The following is a 26,322-nucleotide window of genomic DNA, read 5'->3' on the forward strand; positions in this document are numbered from 1 at the left end:
CCCTTGTGTACATATTGGCCCCTTGTGTGTTAGGACCACCTAGATTACCAACGTGTTGACCATTAAATCTGGATAGCTGAGAACTCTTTTTTATAAAGTGTAAAACAGTTGCATCAAAGACACTACACACACATCCCAAGAACCAAGCGCTGAGAGAGAGAGAGAGAGAGAGAGAGAGAGAGAGAGAGAGAGAGAGAGAAAGAGAGATTTCATTAAAGGTAAATTACATTTTCTTTTAAAACCCTTTATTTTCTTCCAAATGTTTAGTACAGAAATGCATACATATTACAATTATTAAAACATTTACTATGCAATGCTAAACTATAACCTTAATGTTTTTACTAAACCTTTATATAAATCATACATATTATTATTATACAATACTACACTTTAATACCCAATAAATGTTTATACACTACCGTTCAAAAGTTTGGGGTCACTTAGAAATGTCCTTGTTTTTGAAAGAAAAACACATTTTATGTCCATTAAAATAACATCAAATTAATCGGAAATACAGCGTAGATATTGTTAATGTTGTAATTGACTATTGTAGCTGGAAACGGCAGATTTTTTATGGAATATCTACATAGGCGTTCAGAGGCCCATTATCAGCAAACATCACACCTGTGTTCCAATGACACGTTATGTTAGCTAATCCACGTTTATCATTTTAAAAGGCTAATTAATTATTAGAAAACACTTTTGCAATTATGTTACCACAGCTGAAAATTGTTGTTCTGATTAAAGAAGCAATAACACTGGCCTTATTTAGACTACCGTAATTTCCGGACTATAAGCCGCTACTTTTTTCCCACGCTTTGAACCTCACGGCTTAAACAATGACGCGGCTAATGTATGGATTTTTCCCACTTTCAAATAATAATTAAAATAAAAAAAAACACATTCTGTGACGTGCTCAGTTTTTTGGCGGCATGAAGCTTTCATTACACCAATGAAATTGCCGAACGGGTTAAGGTCAAACAAATTTTTTGTTTACTGTTTAGATTAAATTGAGCGCACTCAAACTTCCCATCATTCTGATTACGGTAGTCATTTTGTCACCCTCATCATGGCAAAGACACGGAGAAATGCATATGATGCAGCTTTCAAGTTGATGGCGATTGATCTGGCTGTTGGAAAAGGAAATAGAGCTGCTGCACGGGAGCTTGGTCTGGAGCAATGACTTTCTTGGTAGGCTACTGTTTACTGCTAATTTTTTATTTTTTGTTACAAGCCGTGTTTCGTTAAAGCCTATTTATTTTTGTTACAAGCCGTGTTTCGTTAAAGCCTATTTATTTTTGTTACAAGCCGTGTTTCGTTAAAGCCTGTGTAAAGTTCATTTGTTTCAATGTACCGGTAGGCACCTGCGGCTTATAGACATGTGCGGCTTATTTATGTTCAAAATAATATATTTTTTTAAATTCAGTGGGTGCGGCTTATATTCAGGTGCGCTCAATAGTCCGGAAATTACGGTAGTTGAGTATCTGGAGCATCAGCATTTGTGGGTTTGATTACAGGCTCAAAATGACCAGAAACAAAGGACTTTCTTCTGAAACTTGTCAGTCTATTCTTGTTCTGAGAAATGAAGGCTATTCCATGCGAGAAATTGCCAAGAAACTGAAGGTCTCGTACAACACTGTGTACTACAGAACAGCGCAAACCGGCTCTAACCAGAATAGAAAGAGGAGTGGGAGACCCCGGTGCACAACTGAGCAAGAGGACACCAGTCTCAACATCAACAGTGAAGAGCCGACTCCAGGATGCTGTTGCAAAGAATAATATTTTCAGCTGTGCTAACATAATTTCAAAAGGGTTTTCTAATGATCAATTAGCCTTTTAAAATGTTAAACTTGGATTAGCTAACAACGAGCCATTGGATCACAGGAGTGTTGGTTGCTGATAATGGGCCTCTGTACATCAATGTAGACATTCCATACAAATCTGCCGTTTCCAGCTACAATAGTTATTTCCAACATTAACAATGTCTACAATGTTTTTCTGATCAATTTGATGTTATTTTAATGGACAGAAAATGTGCTTTTCTTTAAAAAACAAAGACATTTCTAAGTGACCCCAAACGTTTGAACGGTAATGTATAATTATTATTTTTGTTGTAGACTGTTTATAAATGTCTTTTTTTCTTAGAAAGAAGTCCTTGAGTATTTTCCTCTGCTTGTAAACCCATAGCTTGTAACCTGACACCTCCCAATGCAATCAAGACCCACACACACACACCTTTGGGGGGGAGAGACAGAGGTCCAGAGGAAGAGCTATTTAATTCCTGGGCCTGTTCGATCTGACAAAGAGCAAAAGTCTTATCTTAAGCCATTCTCTCATGCGAAACGCAGGAGAAAAACTCCAGGTTTTCGGCTAAAAAAAGAGTGTTGAGGCAGTTGTGTGTGGAAATCTTCACTGTTGAATCATCAGGTTGAAAATGTAACCCATATGGCTTTCACTCATATCAATCACACCATTAAAACAATCAGGTGCATCACAATGAATGGTTTTGTCATTGTGGCCCAGACATGAAGGACACAATACACCTAGAATTTGTTTAGGATACATGTTTTCTGTAGTTTACCTCTTTTTACGTTTCTTGTCGTTCGTAGTGTTCACAGGACAAGTCTAACACTTACTTATACTCAGGCAAACTACCCGGAAATCACTTTTTCATTTTACAAGGGATCACAAGCTCACTACACAAGCTCACTACACAGGAGCTCCATAAGTTCACCACAAAACCACGTTTCCAAATTTCAAACACATTTTCTTTAAAAGGTCTCTACACCACACAATCACCAGGCCATTACGTTTTATTTCAAGCATGTGCTTGACTTCAAAGAGGCAGCTTTTTACATAGGCACACCCGAAATAGCGTGAGAACATCCAGACAGGATGTCCTTAAAAAGGGCATTAACACGGGACACAGGAATAACTCAATCACTTTTTGACAGCAACCATCTACTATATTTCTCTCTGTCACTCCTGTGACCACAGAACTCAGTAGAGAAAGTACATAGAGCAACACAGTTTTCAGACAGTTCTAAATGTGACTCTGTAAAATGTTTATTTTTTCACTAAAATGTCAAAAAAAGATACCAATTCAAGGTGTATTGTGTCCTTCATGTCTGGGTTACAATGACAAAACCATCAATGTCATTCTTTGTGATGCACCTGATTGTTAATGCCCTTTTTGTGTCCCGTGTTAATGCCCTTTTTAAGGACATCCTTTGAAATTTGGAAACGTGGTTTTGTGGTGAACTTATGGAGCTCCTGTGTAGTGAGCTTGTGTAGTGAACTTGTGACCCCTTGTAGAATGAAAAAGTGATTTCCGGGTAGGTTTGCCTGAGTATAAGTAAGTGTTAGACTTGTCCTGTGAACACTACGAACGACAAGAAACCTAAAAAGAGATAAACCACAGAAAACATGTATCCTAGACCAATTCTAGGTGTATTGTGTCCTTCATGTCTGGGCCACAATGACAAAACCATTGATGCCATTCTTTGTGATGCGCCTGATTGTTTTAATGGTGTGATTGATATGAGTGAAAGCCATATGGGTTACATTTTCCAACCCGACGATCGCCTCATGCTCATTTGCTTCCTGTAGATACCTGTGGCTTGACATTTTTTTTAAGAGAACTGCGCCACTACAGATGGGATGCCTCGACTACATATTTGGAATATTGCACCTCACTATTGCGCCACTATTTTCACTGTTTACTTCTTTGTAAACTATCCATAACGGATACATTTCAGGTGGTTCTTGAAGAAGTGGTGGGCTAGTTTGTCTTCTACGTCTTTTGATTGTGGATTTCGGAATGACGAGTACTTTGCGTTTTCAATTTTGGGTTGGTGGTCGATGCCGACATGACTACAGCTGGCAACCAGCAAACTGCCCAACCCATCCATGAAGAACTCTGAAACAGACATATGGACAGGGAAAATGGAATGGACCAAAGATGAATTACCAAAGACAGAGCTGTGCCTTAAGCGTAAGATCAGCAACATTATAATAATCATCCATACTTAACCCAACAACACTGAAACTGAACCTCACTCTCAAATTTGTCCATCCGTCTTTCTTATTGACACAGCTTTCCAGATTTCCTATTGACATAGTTTACAGACTTGCTGCAATCTGTCGATGTGCCGTTGAGCAAGGCACTTAACCCTAATTGCTCCTGCAAGTCACTCTTGATAAGAGTGTCTGCTAAATGACTTAAATGTCAAATCTGTGCAACTGTTTTTACTGGGCTTTTAACGGCCCTCTTAGCATAGGATGAACTTTAATGTCCCTAGTGGGAAAATTGTCTTAGACACAAAGTACTGCTATATACAGTACAAAATAGACTGACTGTACATTACACACTCAACATTACACATATATTATACGATACCTCTGTCATACACATTGTGCACTTCTCATACTGTATATCTACATACAGAATACATATTGGCCAAGTCTCCCTCCTAAAATAATCAAGAAGGAAATATATATATATTAACAGTGAAAAGTCTGGACACACCTACTCATTCAAGGGGTTTTCTTTATTTTTACTATTTTCTACATTGTAGAATAATAGTGAAGAGGATAAGTGAAGAGGATAATGCCAAGAGTGTGTAAAGCTGTCATCAAGGCAAAGGTTGGCTACTTTGAAGAATCTCAAATATAAAATATATTTGTAATTGTTTAACAGTTTTTTGCTTACTACATGATTCCATATGTGTTATTTCATAGTTTTGATGTCTTCACTATTATTCTACAATGTTGAACATAGTAAAAATAAAGAAAAACCCTGAAATGAGTAGGTGTGTCCAAAATTTTGACTGGTACTATATATATATATATATATATATATATATATATATATATATATATATATATATATATATATATATATATAATAATATCCCTCCTAATTGAGATCTTCAAACTTCAGTGGGACTTCCTGGATAAATAGAGGTTAAATAAATAAAAATGTAATAAAGCCCACCTGAATGCGCCACTCTCTTCAGCTGGGGGTCAAAGCCCACTTTGCGCACAGCATCTGTGCGACCAAGGAATAAGTTGACCACCCCGCTGGTGAAGGAGCAGGTGGGGAAGCCTGGAACAGGTTGGTATTTCACTGCACTCTTTCTGTTCAGACAACCCCCGTCCTCCCCACTACCCTCCTCGTACACCAAAGAGAAGTAGAACTGGCCGTGGCCCGCCACAGAGCCGCCCACCTGATCACAGGAGGCAGAGAACAGAGCAGGTTCACATGTAATAATAATAATAATTATTATTATTATTATTATTATTTTCATTTGTAAAGCGCATTTCTCAGACCCAATGCGTTGGAAAAAAAATACAATGAAAACAATCCAAAACACAGAAAAACACACCACTTTTTTTTATAAGAGTATCTAGAACCTAAATTTATTAATAGGAGAACCCTTTGAATAATTATTTTTAGTTCTAGGTAGAACCCTTTTTGCTTCCATGTAGTATAACTGTTCCACAGAGTGTTCTACATGGATCCCAAAAGGGTTCTACCCATAACCAAAAATATTTCTACCTTGAACCAAATTGGTTTATCCTATTGGGACAGCTGTAGAACCCTCCTGGAACCCTTTTTTACAAGACTCTGGAACACAGACAACAAACAAAGCTATATTCATGTGTTGTCGGATCCAGAGGACATGAAAATAGAATTAGCAGAGGTCCTTGAAACACGTGCAGCCCCGTTTTGGACATATTGTAGCCTGTTTAGGCACTTGGCAGATGTACCAATAAACAGGGCATTACAATAGTCCAGACAGGATGAGATAAAGGAGTGGGTGAGTGGCTCAGCTGCAGACTGTGACAGCATAGGTCGTAACCTGCCAGTGTTCTATAGATGGAAAAATTGGACTTTGGTCACACTTCTGATGAGGGCCTCAAACGAGAGCTGGTTGCCAAGTATCACACCAAGGTTTCGAACCTCACTGGAGGGGAGGACCTTTACACCATCAATATTGTAAAGAAAAAGTGTTGGTTGAAAGTTGTGTTACCACTGAGTTCCAGCCCAAGTCTAAGCAAAACAGGTAGTACTTGTTCTAGCCTGGTGACAGATCGGGGATCAGGCTACAATTACTCTGCTCACCACATCTAGTTCTGGTGTGGCCTCCATCACCTCCACCAGATTCTCAATCTTGGTTTTGTCTGTGAACAGGAAGTCGTCATCGACCCAGAGGAAATATTTGGTAGTGACCTGAGAGACAGCCAGGTTCCTGCCAGCAAACCAGCCCTTTGGGAAGGAAAATGTACTCAAAATTACTTTGTAGCAGTGCCTATCTGTGATTTAAAAAAATATCCTATAAAAGAATGGTAACTGCAGAATGTTCATCAACAAAAGTCTTTGGGTGCAGGATTCGAAAGGCATACAGATGTAGGATCTTAATTTGACCAGCATTGTCATTGCAAAATAGTCCTGCAGCAAAGGAATTTGAATGTTTAGTACATCATGTTGCTTGATTGGTGGTTAGGCTATTAGCTAGCCAAAATTACACTACATAAAAAGTGCAATACTGTTAATATAGGCATGTGTTAGTACGGGTTTTCAGTGAATTTATGTAATTCCCAAAGCTCATCTGTATTTTCTGCGGCGCAGGAAAATTCCCAGCAACAGTGATCAAATTAAGATCCTACACCCGTATAACATAGGAAAGGAAACCCTGCACTAACTGAAATAGAATGTTCTTTAGCAGCTGCAGATGTCTAACAAATGGGCGGACACCTGCTCTTTCCATGACAGAGATTGACCAGGTGAATCCAGAAGAAAGCTACGATCCCCGATTGATGTCACTTGTTAAATCCACTTCAATCAGTGAGTACGTTTACATGCACATTAATAATTGGATATTAAACTGATTATGGCAGTAGGCAGATTATGCAATAGTCATGTAAACACCTTACTCTGTTTATCTTAATTGGCGTAAGGTCAAAATCAAAGTAAGCATACGCTGATTAAAACACCTGGTGATCTGGACAATCTTTCGAATGATTAGGACATGTAAATACCTTAAATCAGCGTACCAGAGGTATTGGATTTGCGCATGTGATACCACCAGCCCAGCGAGCTTCCCTCTTTAGCGCGAGTGAAGTGTGTTCGGAACAACTGAATGTTTGCCTCTTAGAAGTATTTCACATTCAAACTTTATATGTCCGAACTCAGAATAAAACATGCTTCCCAAGAATAACATGTTCGCTGTGGTAGAACGTTCATTTTAATTGGCGTTTGTCTGCATTTATCAAAGTAGCATTAGGTAGCCTGATTTCAGGTGTGTCCATGGAAACAGGATTGTTACGGAAATTGTTCTTCTTACAAAGCATGTAAACATCTTAATCAAACTATTATATTAATTAAGGTGTGTGGGGGGGGGGATTCAATAATATTAGGAAGGTGTTGTCTTAATGTTTTGTACACTCGGTGTCAGTGGAGGCTGGTGGGAGGAGCTATAGGAGGATGGGCTCATTGTGATAGCTGGAATGGACTGTATGGAACGGAGTCAAACGTGGTTTCTATGTGTTTGATACCACTCCATTCCATCCATTACAATGAGCCTGTCCTGTTACAGCTCCTCCCACCAGCCTCCACTGCTCAATATATATTGACACTCAAAATAAAATCTGATTCTGATATGGTTAGATTGGTGAAAGCAAGTAACATTGCTGGAGTTAGCAGAATCTTTTTTAATACCACACAAATGACCGAAGTGTCAGGGTAGCCTGTCATTGACAAACAATAGTGGTTTTAGCTATATTGTTACAGAATAGCTTTTTAACCATTGTAGCACAAAAACTACAACCAGTTTCTATGTTGATAAGCCAATAATAAAATATGTCAAATGACTTGAATAATGGCAAAGGTGTAACAATTTGTATTTACGTCAGTAAGTAACTGAAATGCATCATACAAATATTGATAATTGAAAGATATATCTGCATTTCTTTCAATTGTGGTTTTGTCACAGTACCTTCTAATGTCTCCGGCGTTGCTGGTGAGCATTGTGAAGGGAAACAGTCTTACCGCTCAGGAATGGGGTCATAATTAAAGTTAGAACAAAAGTTAGAGCGAAATGTGTAGGAAGAAAACCAAAACCACTTAACTGCTAATAATGGACATTTATCTACAATCTGAGCCAGTTTGACAGCGCTCTGACCCAGTGAGAATGGGGAGGCAATCATATGTCAGGGGGGTTCCACCCCTCTGACAACGCACCTGTCCACATGTCCGTTTTCATCTACACATGGTAGTAAAATGTCTCCACAAATTATCCTTCCACTGTGTCTGCACTGTGACCATATTCTAGTGCCTCCCTGGATCCAAAATATTTGACAGATATTCTTTCTAAATAATATTTATTTTAAGACATATTGATGCCATAAGTCAATGGCGTCACCTGTCAATGATTTTAGAGGGCGGGATAATGATGATTTAAATGATTTCACTGTCCACATCCGTCTACAATTGTAAGATATCCAGACACAATGCGTGTCGACCTCAGGAGGAGGTCATGAAGACGTGACAACAATTAGATCACAATGACTCTTTTAATGTCTAAGAATGTGGGCACAATAAGAATGTGGACAAGATCAGGACAAAGGACACATGCTAGAGCCAGGTAGGCTGTGTTTACGCCGGTTTACTTACAGACACCATTCAAACCGTTTTAGAAACTTCAGAGTGTTTTCTATCCAAATCTACTAATAATATGCATATTCTAGTTTCTGGGCCAGAGTAGTAACCTGTTCAAATTGGGTACGTTTTTCATCCGGCCGTGAAAATACTGCCCCCTAGCCCAGACAGGTTAAGCTTTCATAATGTCCATTGAGTGTTTTACTCTGAGAATTAGAACCTAACAATATGTAGGATATAAATGTACTCTTTTGTTGCTGAGAATTTTCTTGCACAGCTAACGCTTGTAATTTGCACTTTAAAACTTCAGACTAAAATTTCCCTAACGAAAGAAGCACCAACCCCTACAAAATGTCAATTTATTATAATCCACATTTCCTGTTTCTGCAGGATTATTTTCCTGCTGTAGCAAACTGGCTCAAATTAAGATCCTACATCTGTAAGTGTAGGTCTATGGCAGGTTGCCCTTATTGCACTGATCTGCTCCTGGAGACAAATACATATACCTGGGTTATTTAAGACATGCACATCACAATAATTGACAATAACAATTCAATAAAATCTTATTTCTATTCCTTTCAACACAGAAATTCAATCACACATGCTCAACATGTATGTTATGTCCATAATCAATTCACATTGAATGTCCACTTTGAGGTTTTCAATTTGACCAAAACCAGCTTGTACCTGTGCTGGGGGCATGATGTACTGCTCAATGTTGGAGCCGTTCACTTTCTGTGGCTCCAGGCTGTCGTCGGCGATGATGATTTTGATGTCCTTGTAATAGGTCCTTATGCTACTGATGAGGACCTGCAGCTCGGTGTATCTCAGAAACGTCTTGGTGACGATGGTCACCCGGTAGTTGATATCTGCAATGAGAGATAATCTCTGGTTTAACACAGCGACATCGTAGATCCAACTGCAATTGTAGGTGGACGTGTCTGTTTGATTTGTATACTTAACAAAAATATAAACGCAACATGTAAAGTGTTGGTCCCATGTTTCATGAGCTGAAGTAAAAGATCCCAGAAGTTTTCCATATGCACAAAAAGCAAATTTCTCTCAAATGTTGTGCACAAATTTGTTTACATCCCTGTTAGTGAGCATTTCTCCTTTGCCAAGATAATCCATCCACCTGACAGGTATGGCATATCAAGAAGCTGATTAAACAGCATGATCATTAAACAGGTGCACCTTGTGCTGGGGACAATACAAGTCCACTCTAAAATGTGCAGTTTTATCACACAACACAATTTCACAGATGTCTCAAGTTTTGAGGGAGCGTGCAATTGGCATGCTGACTGCAGGAATGTCCACCAGAGCTGTTTCCAGAAAATTGAATGTTAATTTCTCTACCATAAGCCGCCTCAATGTCATTCTAGAGAATTTGGCAGTACATCCAACTGGCTTCACAACCACAGAGCACATGCAACCACACCAGCCCAGGACCTCCACATCTGGCTTCTTTACCTGCAGGATTTTCTAAGACCAGCCACCCAGACAGCTGATGAAACTGTAGGTTTGCACAACTGAAGAATTTCTGCACAAACTGTCACAAACCGCCTCAGGGAAGCTGCAGGTGACCTGACTGCAGTTTGGCGTCGTCACCGACTTCTGTGGGCAAATGCTCACCTTCGATGGCCACTGGCACATTACAGAATTTTACTCTTCATGGATAATCCCGGTTTCAACTGTACCGGGCAGATGGCAGACATGGCGTTGTGTTGGCGAGCAGTTTGCTGATGTCAACGTTGTGAACAAAGTGCCCCATGGTGGCGAGGGTTATGGTATGGGCAGGCATAAGCTACGAACACAATAGCATTTTATCGATGGCAATTTAATGCACAGAGATACCATGACGAGATCCTGAGGCCCATTGTCGTGCCACTCGCCGCCATCACCTCTTGTTTGATAATGCACAGCCCCATGTCGCAAGGATCTGTACACAATTCCTGGAAGCTGAAAATGCCCCAGTTCTTCAATGGCCTGCATACTCACCATATGTCACCCATATATCATAATCACCCATTGAGCATGGTGGTGGATCGTTGATATTATGGGGCTATGTTTGCTTCCACTGGTCCAGGGGCCCTTATTAAGAGCAACGGCATCATGAACTTTACCAAGTACCAGGACGAAGGATATCAAAGATTCTGTATGGAGGAATGTTGAAAACAATCATTTTGACCCCGGCTTTTTTAGTTCTTAAACAAAATCTCATTCTTTGAGCAATTGTATTACAAAACATAACAGAATTTTCCTCTCTTGCTTGCATACGATATACAGCAACTCACTTTTATATTATACTGTTTTCAGATCATCTTTATCAAGGGTGCCAATACTTTTGGACCTGACTATGTCAATACACCAGCATTGCTGATTGCAGTTAGGTGATGGCATGTTGAAGTTGGTAAGCCAGTAGAGTTTGTGAGGCTAGCGATGAAGATGCTTAAAGCACAATTTTCAGGAATGGAGGAAGTAGGGTTATGTTATGTTGAAGTTGGCAAGCTGACAGCATGTTTGCTCCGCCTTCATATTTTCATTATAAACTAAAGATAGTCCATTTTTCAGAACCCTGTCACTCAAAGATAATTCGTAAAAATCCAAATAACTTCACAGAGCTTCATTGTAAAGCGTTTAAACACTGTTTCCCATGCTTGTTCAATGAACCATAAACAATTAATGAACATGCACCTATGGAACGGTCGTTAAGACACTAACAGCTTACAGACAGTAGGCAATTAAAGGTCACAGTTATGAAAACAGTTATGAAAACTTAGGACACTGACTCTGGAAAAACACCAAAAGAAAGATGCCCAGGGTCCATGCTCATCTGTGTGAGCGTGCCTTAGGCATGCTGCAAGGAGGCATGAGGACTGCAGATGTGGCCAGGGCAATAAATTGCAATGTCCGTACTGTGAGACGCCTAAGACAGCGTTACAGGGAGACAGGACGGACAACTGATCGTCCTGGCAGTGGCAGACCACGTGTAACAACACCAGCACAAGATCGGTACATCCGAACATCTCACCTGCGGGACAGGTACAGGATGGCAACAACAACTGCCCGAGTTACACCAGGAACGCACAATCCCTCCATCAGTGCTCAGACTGTCTGCAATAGGCTAAAAGAGGCTAGACGGAGGGCTTGTAGGCCTGTTTTAAGGCAGCACCGGCAACAACGTCACCTACAGTTTGCCCACTGACAAAGAAATGATCAGTCTATAATTTTAATGGTAGGTTTATTTGAACAGTGAGATACAGAATAACAACAAAAAAATCCAGAAAAACGCATGTCAAAAATGTTATAAATTGATTTGCATTTTAATGAGGGAAATAAGTATTTGACCCCTCTGCAAAACATGACTTAGTACTTGGTGGCAAAACCCTTGTTGGCAAAACCCTTGTTGGCAATCACAGAGGTCAAACGTTTCTTGTAGTTGGCCACCAGGTTTGCACACATCTCAGGAGGGATTTTGTCCCACTCCTCTTTGCAGGTCTTCTCCAAGTCATTAAGGTTTCGAGGCTGACGTTTGGCAACTAGAACCTTCAGCTCCCTCCACAGATTTTCTATGGGATTAAGGTCTGGAGACTGGCTAGGCCACTCCAGGACCTTAATGTGCTTCTTCTTGAGCCACTCCTTTGTTGCCTTGGCCGTGTGTTTTGGGTCATTGTCATGCTGGAATACCCATCCACGACCCATTTTCAATGCCCTGGCTGAGGGAAGGAGGTTCTCACCCAAGATTTGACGGTACATGGCCCCGTCCATCGTCCCTTTAATGCTGTGAAGTTGTCCTGCGCCCCTGCAAAGCAGGAATGTCAGTGTTCTGCCATGACCAGCGAAGAGCCCGGATCTCAATCCCATTGAGCACGTCTGGGACCTGTTGGGTCAGAAGGGGAGGGCTAGGGCCATTCCCCCCCCAGAAATATCCAGTAACTTGCAGGTGCCTTGTTGGAAGAGTGGGTAACATCTCACAGCAAGAACTGGCAAATCTGTTGCAGTCCATGAGGACGAGATGCATTGCAGTACTTAATGCAGCTGGTGGCCACACCAGATACTGACTGTTACTTTTGATTTTGACCCCCCTTTGTTCAGGGACACATTATTCCATTTATGTTAGTCACATGTCTATGGAACTTGTTCAGTTTATGTCTCCGTTGCTGAATCTTGTTATGTTCATACAAATATTTACACATGTTAACTTTGCTGATAATAAACGCAGTCGACAGTGAGGACGTTTCTTTTTTTGCTGAGTTTATGAGGGGTGATGTCATAGTTCTTCCTAATGACCTAATCTTGGTACCTGATGATGGCCCTAAGTTTTGCAGTTTAAAGACGCCGCCATTTGCTCATATCTGTAGAAGCTTCATGACCAAAAACAATGGACTAACAATCACATTATCTTTAGTGTACCCTTTATTTATATCCCACTACTCTGATCCCCAGTCTTGATCCTCCCCCATGGTTGATTCATTCTCCCCAATTTCACTTTCAGATACTGGCTACATTACAAGGGAATAAAGGGGGATCTCACCGTTTCCTATGTCATATAAAACAGGCACTGATGTCTGCTGGATGACAATGGGGAAGACAGCCTCATGGAGTTCAAACGTGAAGTGAGCTGGTGAAAGAGCATGGAAGGGTGGTATCATATGATGGTCTCAGATCATGTAGAGAGGAAGACATAGGTATGGTAGGAAATCTGGATCTACGGCCTTACCCAGATCGCCAGTCCTCATTCGGTACACAGTGCTGGTGTAGGTAATTTGTCCCAGAAGATTGTTGAGGTCAGATAGGCTGGTAGACTGGACAGTGATCTCTTTCTCTCCCTGTCCCTCTTTGTCCCCCTCTCCAAGGGCCTCGATGGCCAGGACACCACTGGACACACTCAGAGTCACCTGCAGGTCCATAACACCATAGCATTTTCATAAACTCGGGCCACAGGATGAGAAGGACCATTTTCCACTTCTATGGAACTTGATTGTACAGTTGTTGAATCAATGTGGTTCTTGTTAGCATTTGCATACTTCTCTCTCTCTCTAATCAATTGAGTTCCTCAAAGGTGTATTCAAATTAAGTTGTTAGAAGTTAGATTGAAGCAGAACAACACTATGTGAATTGAGATTTAGCATTTAGATGTATAGTTCAAAAATTATTTGTATCTTTTGGAGTACAAAACTTGTAGGCATTTCTGTCATTGTAAACAAATGTGAAAAATAGGTGGATGAACTGGTTCTCCTGTTCATATCAATGCAGTCTCAGACATACCGTAACTGAGGAATGAACCAGTGGAAAAAAAACTATTTGCTGCTTACTTCATTGCAAAAAGGAAAGGAACACAGGGAGAAATGGTGTGATGCTACTGATGATTTAGGTTATGATAATTCATGTGTCTGGTTAGGAGAACTAACGCAGCAGGTTATGTGAATAAAGCAGCAGGTTAGGAGAATAGGTTAGGGTTTGCTACAGTTGTCAACAACAGATGTGTCCACTAGATTAAGCTGGTGTAGGCTTACTCCATCTAGTCACAACGGTAGAAACATAAACAAACCATCTGTGGGACAAATCATGAGTATCATAACACTGGGATGAAAGTAACATGCCCATTTTCTCAGATAACACAGAAGCTAGAATGATGTAGTGAAATCGGCACATCCCTAATGGGGAGGACGACCTCCCTGCATCGGACCCCAAAAGGTTTTTTGTAGAGTTGTGCTTACATATGTCTTAACCCATCTAGTGACTAAACGACAGCATAGGTTTTAAGTATCATGCTAGCTAATCTTGGGTGTTAGCCTGGGAGAAGTTACAGGAGAGCCGGGTGGGACAAAATTGATGACCTGGAATAAAATAAAAAAATGTTTAAGCACAGGCCATTGTCTCTTATAGTTCATATTGCTTTCATAATGTTATGTAAATGTTTAAAAATTGCATATGACATCATTAAAATAATGCCTTAATTGACAATTTTCTTTTATCGACAGATTAGTGGTTTTAAAAAATATATAGCTATGATTCTGGGGGTCAATTACCTCAAGCCATGGAAATGTGATAAGCATGATGAGCTTGCCATTTGTGAAGAGAATATAAATGTATATTCTATCAAGACACGAGGAGCACGCTTGACAAAGACAAATGATTTGTAGCGCTAAACATTTATAGTCATGATTTGTAGGGCTACACATGAATAGTCATTGAATATTTCCATTAAAGAAATTATGGTTAATATAGCTATTATGTGATAATTTTAGTCCGATTAATAGGCTAAATAAATCAAAATAGTGGTTGCGCAACATTGCGATGTTGACGCATGGTTAATTTTAATGAATTTCGAACCCATATACTTATTTATTGAATCGACACAAACAAGAAACTATGGCTGATAGTACCTTTGTTGAAAGTAAGGGGCACTACAAACCAGAACAATTTAAATAAGACAGATATTGTGCACTTTTGGCCAGATGTTAATTTTGACCCAAGCCTGTTTTAGTTTAGACCCGCCTAGCTAGTACAAAAGTAGCATTATGGTAGTTTCGTTCTGAATTTTTATTTTAAAGTGATTAGTCCTAGACATTTAATTACAGTTGCTAATGGTAGAGGACATATATACTGTAAGTTGTTTATCATAAAATATGGTTTCTCTAGCACTATCGATCTCTGAGTAAAAAGGAAAAAAAACGACGTGTTACTTCCATCCCGGTTCTCCCCAACATGAAGTAATAGCTAAGCAGAAAATGGTAGATACGACACCTGATGTAAAGAACCACCACCAAAAAGAGCAGGTAACTCTTAACATTAAGGGTAAAATTGACATTGTTTGTATCCTGCCCTTACTGTAAAGTCTTACCAAAGATTCCAAACACCAACAAACAGTTGTTCATTACAACATGGAGAACATAAGACCCTCAAGTCCATTATCCATTCAAAGCGTTTCGAACCAACCTTGTAATTTTGTCTTTTTGCTGCATGGGGAGCTAAACCTGAAATAATATTTTTATAGCACAATTTACATAGAGTTACTAATCTATTGTGTAACTGCTTTGCAAAGAACATACTGTATACAGTTGTCTTTATTGATGGAAAGTACGTAAACAAGCATAGGCTACCTGGTATCAATGTCTTCCGAAGAGGGACAACAGTGAACCCCTGGATGGGATACTGAAGAGGGGAGTTGGATGGAGCAAAGATAAGCCTGTTCAGACTGGAGCTTGTCCTAGGAGAAGATCAAATGGTCCCATAAATGTTTCCTGAGTACAGCATGCATGTGCATATTTAAGACATAACACTCAACTTGGTGGATATTCTTCTTGAAATGGAAGAATATCATGTCCAGAAATGACCTGGTTGCCAGTGTAACGGCATTAAGAAGTGCAATAAACAAACTCCACAGTTAGCTTGAAATGTTGTTGTTATTATGGAGGGCGGTCACTAGTGATGCGAAGCAGAGGTCCCCTTTTTCGAGCCAGGTATGAGCCGAATCGGGGGAAAGGGTTACTCGCTAAGCAAGCTACTTGATTTCCGTAACACCAGGTTACATTTGTAGTATTTTACCCACCTGATATGATGCTTCCTGTACTCCTCAGCTCTTCGTTTGACTATGTCATCATACTGGTCTTTTGGAAGATGATCTTTCAGTACAAACACTCCGCTTCCCTGACAGATGCAATTGGGTTGTCTGGGACTGGTGGATGGTAAGGCTCTATTGATTCACATGGACAAATAGTACATAATCTACAAGAAAGGACAGGTTCCATTGCTGAAGATATACAATTTTAAAACTGGTATAGTACTTTATTGATTTTCACGATGGCAGAACTGTCTTAAAAACAAGTATGTTGTACCTTTACATTTTGAAATATCTAAGTGATTTCAGCCTTCACGATAACTTAGTTAAAACAAACAGTTGCTGAAAAATAAAATGTACCTTATTGGCTGAGGAACTAATTGATCTGTGTCTTCCTCTGTTGTGCAATAGTGGAATATGAAGGAGATCATCACTGATGCTGACAGACAGAAACCGAAAATAGCTAGGACAAGTATCTGCTTGCGTCTACCCATCTGTCGAAGACTGCCCATCTGTAGAAGACAAGAGCATCAAATTCTGACCAGGGAAGCAAATCTTGAAGGGGCTACCCAGTGGAAACAAACTGGTTGAATCAGCGTTATTGCCATCATATATAAACTCAGCAAAAAAAGAAACGTCCTCTCACTGTCAACTGCGTTTATTTTCAGCAAACTGAACATGTGTAAATATTTGTATGAACATAAAGATTCAACAACTGAGACATAAACTGAACAAGTTCCACAGACATGTGACCAACAGAAATTAAATAATGTGTCACTGAACAAAGGGGGGATCAAAATCAAAAGTAATGGTCAGTATCTGGTGTGGCCACCAGCTGCATTAAAGGGGGGGGGGGGGGGGGGGGGGCAAAATAAAAAGTAACAGTCAGTATCTGGTGTGGCCACCAGCTGCGTTAAGTACTGCAGTGCATCTCCTCCTCATGGACTGCACCAGATTTTCCAGTTCTTGCTGTGAGATGTTACCCCACTCTTCCACCAAAGCACCTGCAAGTTCCCGGACATTTCTGGGGGGAATGGCCCTAGCCCTCACCCTCCGATCCAACAGATCCCAGACGCACTCAATGGGATTGAGATCCGGGCTCTTCGCTGGCCATGGCAGAACACTGACATTCATGTCTTGCAGGAAATCACTCACAGAACGAGCAGTATGGCTGGTGGCATTGTCATGCTGGAAGGTCATGTCAGGATGCAGCAAGGGTACCACATGAGGGAGGAGGATGTCTTCCCTTTAACGCACAGCGTTGAGATTGCCTGCAATGACAACAAGCTCATTCCGATGATGCTGTGACACACCACCCCAGACCATGACGGACCCTCCACCTCCAAATCGATCCTCCTCCAGAATACAGGCCTCGGTGTAACGCTCATTCCTTCGACGATAAATGCGAATCCGACCATCAACCCTGGTGAGACAAAACCGCGACTTGTCAGTGAAGAGCACTTTTTGCCAGTCCTGTCTGGTCCAGCGATGGTGGGTATGTGCCCATAGACGACTTTTCCGGTGATGTCTGGTGAGGACCTGCCTTACAACAGGCCTATAAGCCCTCACTCTAGCCTCTCTCAGCCTATTGCGGACAGTCTGAGCACTGATGGAGGGATTGTGCATTCCTGGTGTAACTCGGGCAGTTGTTGTTGCCATCCTGTACCTGTCCCGCAGGTGTGGTGTTCAGATGTACCGATCCTGTGCAGGTGTTGTTACACATGGTCTGCCACTGCGAGGACGATCAGCTGTCCGTCCTGTCTCCCTGTAGCGCTGTCTTAGGCATCTCACAGTACGGACATAGCAATTTATTGCCCTGGCCACATCTGCAGTCCTCATGCCTCCTTGCAGCATGCCTAAGGCACGTTCACGCAGATGAGCAGGGACCCTAGGCATCTTTCTTTTAGTGTGTTTCATAGTCAGTAGTAGAAAGGCCTCTTTAGTGTCCTAAGCTTTCATAACTGTGACCTTAATTGCCTACAGTCTGTAAGCTGTTACTGTCTTAACGACCGTTCCACAGGTGCATGTTCATTAATTGTTTTTGGTTAATTGAACAAGCATGGGAAACAGTGTTTAAACCCTTTACAATGAAGATCTGTGAAGTTATTTGGATTTTTACAAATTATCTTTGAAAGACAGGGTCCTGAAAAAGGATGTTTCTTTTTTTGCTGAGTTAAAAAAAAGTGCAAAACTGAAGTGTTAGTAGCAGCTTATTATTAATTGTTTTGCCAAAAGTTTCAATCACCACGTTTCCAACCAGTTTTTCTGCAAGTTTTTCTGCAAATAAAGGCATAACATACACACACACACATATATATATATATATATATATAAGTAATGACAACTGTGATGAAAACAGGAGGTTTCGGTACAATTTTTATAAATGCCGACCGAATTTGTTCGTTGACATGGTGGGATCTTTTTGTGTCTGTAAAATTAATTATGCAACAAATGGCGGTGGAAACGTCTTTATGCGGAAATATTTATACACTGCTCAAAAAAATAAAGGGAACACTTAAACAACACAATGTAACTCCAAGTCAATCACACTTCTGTGAATGTCACGCTTGTCGTTGGAAATGGAGGACCAAAACGCAGCAGGTATGTGTATGCTCATCTTGCTTTTTAATAAATACAAAATGAACACCAAAATAACAAAGAACTAGAACGAACGAACAACAAACAGTCTGGCAAAGCATAAAGCTCAACACAGAACAATCACCCACAAATAACAAACACACCCTCATATATGGGACTCTCAATCAAAGGCAGATAGACAACACCTGCCTTCAACTGAGAGTCCCAACCCCAATTAACCAAACATAGAAACAGACATACTAGACAAAATCATAGAATACCTGAAAACCAAACAGTGCCCAAAAAACCCCGGAATACTTAAACCAAATGCCCCTTCAACAAAACACACCACCCCGAACCACATAAAACGAATACCCTCTGCCACGTCCTGACCAAACTACAATACCAATTAACCTTATACTGGTCAGGACGTGACAGTGAAATCAAACTGTCCACTTAGGAAGCAACACTGATTGACAATACATTTCACATGCTGTTGTGCAAATGGAATAGACAACAGGTGGAAATTATAGGCAATTAGCAAGACACCCCCAATAAAGGAGTGGTTCTGCAGGTGGGGACCACAGACCACTTCTCAGTTCCTATGCTTCCTGGCTGATGTTCTGGTCACTTTTGAATGCTGGCGGTGCTTTCACTCTAGTGGTAGCATGAGACAGAGTCTACAACCCACACAAGTGGCTCAGGTAGTGCAGCTCATCCAGGATGGCACATCAATGCGAGCTGTGGCAAGAAGCTTTGCTGTGTCTGTTAGCGTAGTGTCCAGAGCATGGAGGCGCTACCAGGAGACAAGCCAGTACATCAGGAGACGTGGAGGAGGTCGTAGGAGGGCAACAACCCAGCAGCAGGACCGCTACCTCCGCCTTTGTGCAAGGAGGAGCAGGAGGAGCACTGCCAGAGCCCTGCAAAATGACCTCCAGCAGGCCACAAATGTGCATGTGTCTGCTCAAACGGTCAGAAACAGACTCCATGAGGGTGGTATGAGGGCCCGACGTCCACAGGTGGGGGTTGTGCTTACAGCCCAACACCGTGCAGGACGTTTGGCATTTGCCAGAGAACACCAAGATTGGCAAATTCGCCACTGGCGCCCTGTGCTCTTCACAGATGAAAGCAGGTTCACACTGAGCACGTGACAGACGTGACAGAGTCTGGAGACGCCGTGGAGAACGTTCTGCTGCCTGCAACATCCTCCAGCATGACCGGTTTGGCGGTGGGTCAGTCATGGTGTGGGGTGGCATTTCTTTGGGGGGCCGCACAGCCCTCCATGTGCTCGCCAGAGGTAGCCTGACTGCCATTAGGTACCGAGATGAGATCCTCAGACCCCTTGTGAGACCATATGCTGGTGCGGTTGGCCCTGGGTTCCTCCTAATGCAAGACAATGCTAGACCTCATGTGGCTGGAGTGTGTCAGCAGTTCCTGCAAGAGGAAGGCATTGATGCTATGGACTGGCCCGCCCGTTCCCCAGACCTGAATCCAATTGAGCACATCTGGGACATCATGTCTCGCTCCATCCACCAACGCCACGTTGCACCACAGACTGTCCAGGAGTTGGCGGATGCTTTAGTCCAGGTCTGGGAGGAGATCCCTCAGGAGACCGTCGGCCACCTCATCAGGAGCATGCCCAGGCGTTGTAGGGAGGTCATACAGGCACGTGGAGGCCACACACACTACTGAGCCTCATTTTGACTTGTTTTAAGGACATTACATCAAAGTTGGATCAGCCTGTAGTGTGGTTTTCCACTTTAATTTTGTGTGACACCAAATCCAGACCTCCATGGGTTGATAAATTGGATTTCCATTGATTCTTTTTGTGTGATTTAGTTGTCAGCACATTCAACTATGTAAAGAAAAAAGTATTTAATAAGATTATTTTTTTCATTCAGATCTAGGATGTGTTGTTTAAGTGTTCCCTTTATTTTTTTGAGCAGTATATAATAATAATCATATCGAAATAAATATTGGAGTCACGCGATGATATGGTGTGTGGTCCTCCCACCACGACTCGGGAAACCAGACAGTTTATCAGGATACAGGGCGGTGAAAGTGCACAGAGATGAGCTTGATGCTCCTTTCCAATAAATATTGAGGGTCTTATTCTGGTGACATGATGATCGATGCTTGACTGCCGTTCAGTGCTTAATTTGAGCCGGACTCTCGGTTTTGGACTGTTTCGTTCCGGTACCTATTTTCCAGGATCCGGTACCTCTCGTGGCCTGAATCACACGCATCCCTGGGTCAATCGTCTTTTCAGTTCGCTGCAGCTAGCTACTGGAACAAGCTGCATGAAACACTTAAACTGGACAGTTTTATCTCAATTTCTTCATTCAAAGACTCAATCATGGACACTTACTGACGGATGTGGCTGCTTTGCATGATGTATTGTTGTCTCTACCTTCTTGCCCTTTGTGCTGTTGTCTGTGCCCAATAATGTTTATACTCTATTTTGTGGTGTTGTTGTGTTGTTTACCACGCTATGTTGTTGTCTTAGGTCTCTCCTTATGTAGTGTTGTGTTGTCTTTCTTGTCGTGATGTGTGTTTTGTCCCATATTTTAATTACATTTATTTGTATCCCATCCCCGTCCCAGCAGGAGGCCTTTTGCCTTTTGGTAGGCTGTCATTGTAAACAAGAATTTGTTCTTAACTGACTTGCCTAGTTAAATCAAGGTTCAATAATTTAAAAAATACATCTGTCTGTAGGCAACGAAAATAATTTAGAAACGTCCAAATAGGCCTATTGTGCGAACACTGTTTTTTACGAACTACACAGAACGAGAAAGATAGGCTTTTGGCAGGAGCGCGTTGGCTACAGTCAGTGAGTGAGCTACACGTCATTGGGTGAGTCATTGAAACTGGAAAGCTTTTTAGGACTATAATTTCCTCCTCATATCAAATGTTATTGGTCACATGCACACATTTATCAGATGTTATTGCAGAAACACCAGTATACATACAATAAGTATACAAAACAGACAATTACTTTAATTATTTGTTATTCTTATCTCGTACTTTTTTTCGGGGGGGTATTTTCTTAAAACGGCATTGTTGGTTAAGGGCTTGTAAGTAAGCATTTCACTGTAAGGTCTACTGTTGTATTCGGCGCATGTGACAAATACAATTTGATATGATTTGATATGCTAGGGGCACAACAAATTACAGATTATACAAAGACCTTAAAAGATTATTGTTTTAACAGCTTTTTTATTGGAAGAATGTAGAATGTTCTTAATGTACTGCTAAAATTACTTACAGAAAACATGGAAGACTGTTTTTTTTATGAGTGAATTTAGATTTACGAATATGAAGTTTTTCCATTAGCACAATTAGATTTATAGATTTGTTCCAACATATATTAGTGACAAATGTATTCCAGTAAATTGTGACATAAGGAATAGATACATTTACATTTACATTTAAGTCATTTAGCAGACGCTCTTATCCAGAGCGACTTACAAATTGGTGCATTCACCTTATGATATCCAGTGGAACAACCACTTTACAATAGTGCATCTAAATCTTTTAAGGGGGGGTTAGAAGGATTACTTTATCCTATCCTAGGTATTCCTTAAAGAGGTGGGGTTTCAGGTGTCTCCGGAAGGTGGTGATTGACTCCGCTGTCCTGGCGTCGTGAGGGAGCTTGTTCCACCATTGGGGTGTCAGAGCAGCGAACAGTTTTGACTGGGCTGAGCGGGAACTGTGCTTCCTCAGAGGTAGGGGGCCAGCAGGCCAGAGGTGGATGAACGCAGTGCCCTTGTTTGGGTGTAGGGCCAAATCAGAGCCTGAAGGTATGGAGGTGCCGTTCCCTTCACAGCTCCGTAGGCAATCACCATGGTCTTGTAGCGGATGCAAGCTTCAACTGGAAGCCAGTGGAGAGAGCGGAGGAGCGGGGTGACGTGAGAGAACTTGGGAAGGTTGAACACCAGACGGGCTGCGGCGTTCTGGATGAGTTGTAGGGGTTTAATGGCACAGGCAGGGAGCCCAGCCAACAGCGAGTTGCAGTAATCCAGACGGGAGATGACAAGTGCCTGGATTAGGACCTGCGCCGCTTCCTGTGTGAGGCAGGGTCGTACTCTGCGAATGTTGTAGAGCATGAACCTACAGGATCGGGTCACCGCCTTGATGTTAGTGGATAGTAGATACAATATCCCTTTGAAATAAAGCACGTATAGATATGTTGCTCTGAGGAAGGAGAAACACATTTTTTCCACTGGAGAGCCAACTGGATTAAGCAAGGGTAGCTCCCGAGTGCCGCAGTGGTTAAAGGCACTGTGTCTCAGTGCAAGAGGCGTCACTATAGTACCTGGTTCGAATCCAGGCTGTATCACTTTTTGCCGTGATTGAGAGTCCCATAAGGGCTGCGCACAATTGGCCCAGTGTCGTTAAGGTTTGGCCCGAGTAGGCCGTCATTGTAAATAAGAATTTGTTCTTAACTGACTTGCCTAGTTAAATTACGGTTGCATTTTTTTAAAAAGAGGGCGAGGTCTGGTTACACCTATTGACGAGGTAAACATTCCTCAAGGCCATCCATCAGAATAAGACCCTCGATATTTATTGGAGTATAAAACCCATCACATCATTTTCACCACCCTGTGAAGTTCATAACATATTTTATCTGTAGCCTAATAAACTACATGCTTTCCTGAGTCATAGTAGGGGTACCACACAACACCATCGCGTGACTCCATGTTTAAAATGATGGATATTATATCAATATTTGCCGCATATCTCGCAAAATTACCGACACAAAAAGGGGGGTGCACAATTGGCACAGGGCCCTTAGGGTTTTGCCGGGGTAGACCTTCATTGTAAATAAGAATTTGTTCTTAACTGATTTGCCTAGGTAAATAAATATCAGTTATTTTATTTATTTTTAAATCGACCGATTTTGAAGAATGGCTTACAGATCCTTATTGGATGGATAAACCACAATAAATGTCAATTGTATAGCCTAATGTAAATACAAATAAACTTGTTATAATAATATAGCCCTATAAATAGTAGGCCACGCCAAATTCATGATATTAATAAACATTTACATTTGGATAAGACAATATGCAAATGTGAATGTTTTACTATTCATTTAATGAATGTTCCGTAGGTCTACTATTTAGGTCTACTAGTCTATACAAATGGAAAAATGTAACAAAATGTTAAAACTGCTTAGTGAAAAGTAAGGCTAAAATACAAACCTTTTTGCACACAATTCTACGATGGTCCAGTCTGTCTTGTCATTTAACTTTTGAAAAAATAAAATCCACAGCAGCTATGATCAGAGGGTAAACCAAAGATTATGGATATATTGCCCTCACAACGGGAGTCGTTGTCCGCAAAGCAGCACAGCGGCTGTCTAGCTCCCGTCTATCCTTTCCTTATATTGGTGTATATGTGATTATTGTAATCGGTTTTTGAATATTCGATAAGGGTTGTTGACGTCAACCGACTATATTCAATGGAGAGAGATGCTATTGTAACCCTTGTTATTTTGGTGCTTTGAAAGGTATCCTTCCGCCCCCTCTCAGACATCTGATATTAATGTACATAGGCTATGCAAATTAGATGTAAGCGTTTACGGCATGCTGCTGAGACACGTAGTCGCATACTTGCTCATCGTACATTACCGTGCATCAAAAACGTAACGTGGGTAAGCAATACTTCTGTGAGCTGTTTTATATTGCTTTGTAAGTACTTAATATAACGTAATTCCATGGTTAATGGTGTTAATGTGATTATTCAAAATAGGTTAGTATTTAAAGTGCATTCGGAATATATTCAGACCCCTTGACTTTTTCAACATTTTGTTAAATTATAGCCTTATTCTAAAATTGATTAAATTGTTTTTTCCCCCTCATCAATACAGACAATACCCCATGACGACAAAGCAAAAACAGGTTTTTAGATTTTTTTGCAAAGTTCTGAAAAATAAAAACGTAAATATCACATTTACAAAAGTATTCAGACCCTTTACTCAGTACTTTGTTGAGGCACCTTTGGCAGCGATTACAGCCTCGAATCTTCTTGGTTATGATGCAACAAGCTTGGCACACCTGTATTTGTGGAGTTTCTCCCATTCTCTGCAGATTCTCTCAAGTTCTGTGAGGTTGGATGGGGAGTGTCGCTACACAGCTATTTTCAGGTCTCTCCAAAGATCTTAGATCAGATTCAAGTCTGGGCTCTAGCTGGGCCACTCAAGGACATTCAGAGACTTGTCCCGAAGCCACTCCTTCCTTGTCTTGGTTGTGTGCTTAGGGTCGTTGTCCTGTTGAATGGTGAACCTTCGCCCCAGTCTGAGGTCCTAAGCGCTCTGGAGCAGGTTTTCAATAAGGATCTCTCTGTACTTTGCTCCGTTCATCTTTCCCTCGATCTTGACCAGTCTCCCTGTCCCTGCCACTGAAAAACAACACCACAGCATGATGCTGCCACCACCATGCTTCACTGTAGGGATAGTGCCAGGTTTCCTCCAGATGTGACGCTTGGCATTCAGGCCAAAGAGTTCAATCTTGGTTTCATCAGACCAGAGAATCTTGTTTGGTATTTTGGTATTTTATTAGGATCTCCATTAGCTTTTGCAAAAGCAGCAGCTACTCTTCCTGGGGTCCACACAAAACATGAAACATGACATAATACAGAACATTAATAGACAAGAACAGCTCAAGGACAGAACTACATAAATTTTTTTCAAAGGCTCATGTAGCCTACATATCAATGCATACACACAAACTATATAGGTCAAATAGGGGAGAGGCGTGCTGTGAGGTGTTGCTTTATCTGTTTTTTGAAACCAGGTTAGCTGTTTATTTGAGCAATATGAGATGGAACAGAGTTCCATGCAATATTGGCTCTATATAATACTGTACACTTTCTTGAATTTGTTCTGGATCCGGGGACTGTGAAAAGACTCCTGGCGGCATGTCTGGTGGGGTAAGTGTGTGTGTCAGAGCTGTGTGTAAATTGACTATGCAAACAATTAGCGATTTTCATCAGATTAATGTTTCTTATAAAAAGAAGTGATGCAATCAGTCTCTCCTCAACTCTTAGCCAAGAGAGACTGGCATGAATTCCACCTGGCTAACCCTACCCTGGTCAACAGCTCTGCAACCCCCACAGCAACTTGCCTAATCCTCCCCAATTTCTCCTTCACCCAAATCCAGATAGCTGATGTTCTGAAAGAGCTGCAAAATCTGGACACCTATAAATCAGCTGGGCTAGACAATCAGAACCCTCTCTTTCTAAAATGATCTGTCGCAATTGTTGTAACCCCTATTACTAGCCTGTTCAACCTCTCTTTCGTATCGTTTGAGATCCCCAAAGATTGGAAAGCTGCCGCGATCATCCCCCTCTTCAAAAGGGAGACACTCTAGACCCTAACTGTTACAGACCTATATCTAGCCTACCCTGCCTTTCTAAGGTCTTCGAAAGCCAAGTTAACAAACAGATCACCGACTATTTCGAATCCCACCGTACCTTCTGCTCTATGCAATCTGGTTTCCGAGCTGGTCATGGGTGC

The 26,322-nt window shown here is 41.3% G+C and overlaps 1 protein-coding gene across 1 annotated transcript in view; it reads right to left on the bottom strand.

The window, feature by feature from the left end:
• Window positions 1-3,575: 3,575 nt before the first annotated feature.
• Window positions 3,576-26,322, bottom strand: part of LOC106600851 (beta-1,4 N-acetylgalactosaminyltransferase 2) — a 53,532-nt gene continuing 30,785 nt past the window's right edge. Inside the window, exons 6-14 of the mRNA XM_082973108.1 lie at window positions 16,218-16,361; window positions 15,769-15,875; window positions 15,605-15,642; window positions 13,383-13,560; window positions 13,197-13,283; window positions 9,350-9,531; window positions 6,128-6,271; window positions 4,997-5,228; window positions 3,576-3,919 (exon numbers count right to left, since the gene is read on the bottom strand). Of these exons, the coding sequence (XP_082829234.1) occupies window positions 3,735-3,919; window positions 4,997-5,228; window positions 6,128-6,271; window positions 9,350-9,531; window positions 13,197-13,283; window positions 13,383-13,560; window positions 15,605-15,642; window positions 15,769-15,875; window positions 16,218-16,361 (1,297 nt within the window). The 3' untranslated portion in view covers window positions 3,576-3,734. The remainder of the gene's footprint in view (window positions 3,920-4,996; window positions 5,229-6,127; window positions 6,272-9,349; window positions 9,532-13,196; window positions 13,284-13,382; window positions 13,561-15,604; window positions 15,643-15,768; window positions 15,876-16,217; window positions 16,362-26,322) is intronic.

This window comes from Salmo salar, chromosome 03 (genome assembly GCF_965601325.2).
Source record: "Salmo salar chromosome 03, fSalSal1, whole genome shotgun sequence".
In the NCBI taxonomy this organism is placed as follows: domain Eukaryota; kingdom Metazoa; phylum Chordata; class Actinopteri; order Salmoniformes; family Salmonidae; genus Salmo; species Salmo salar.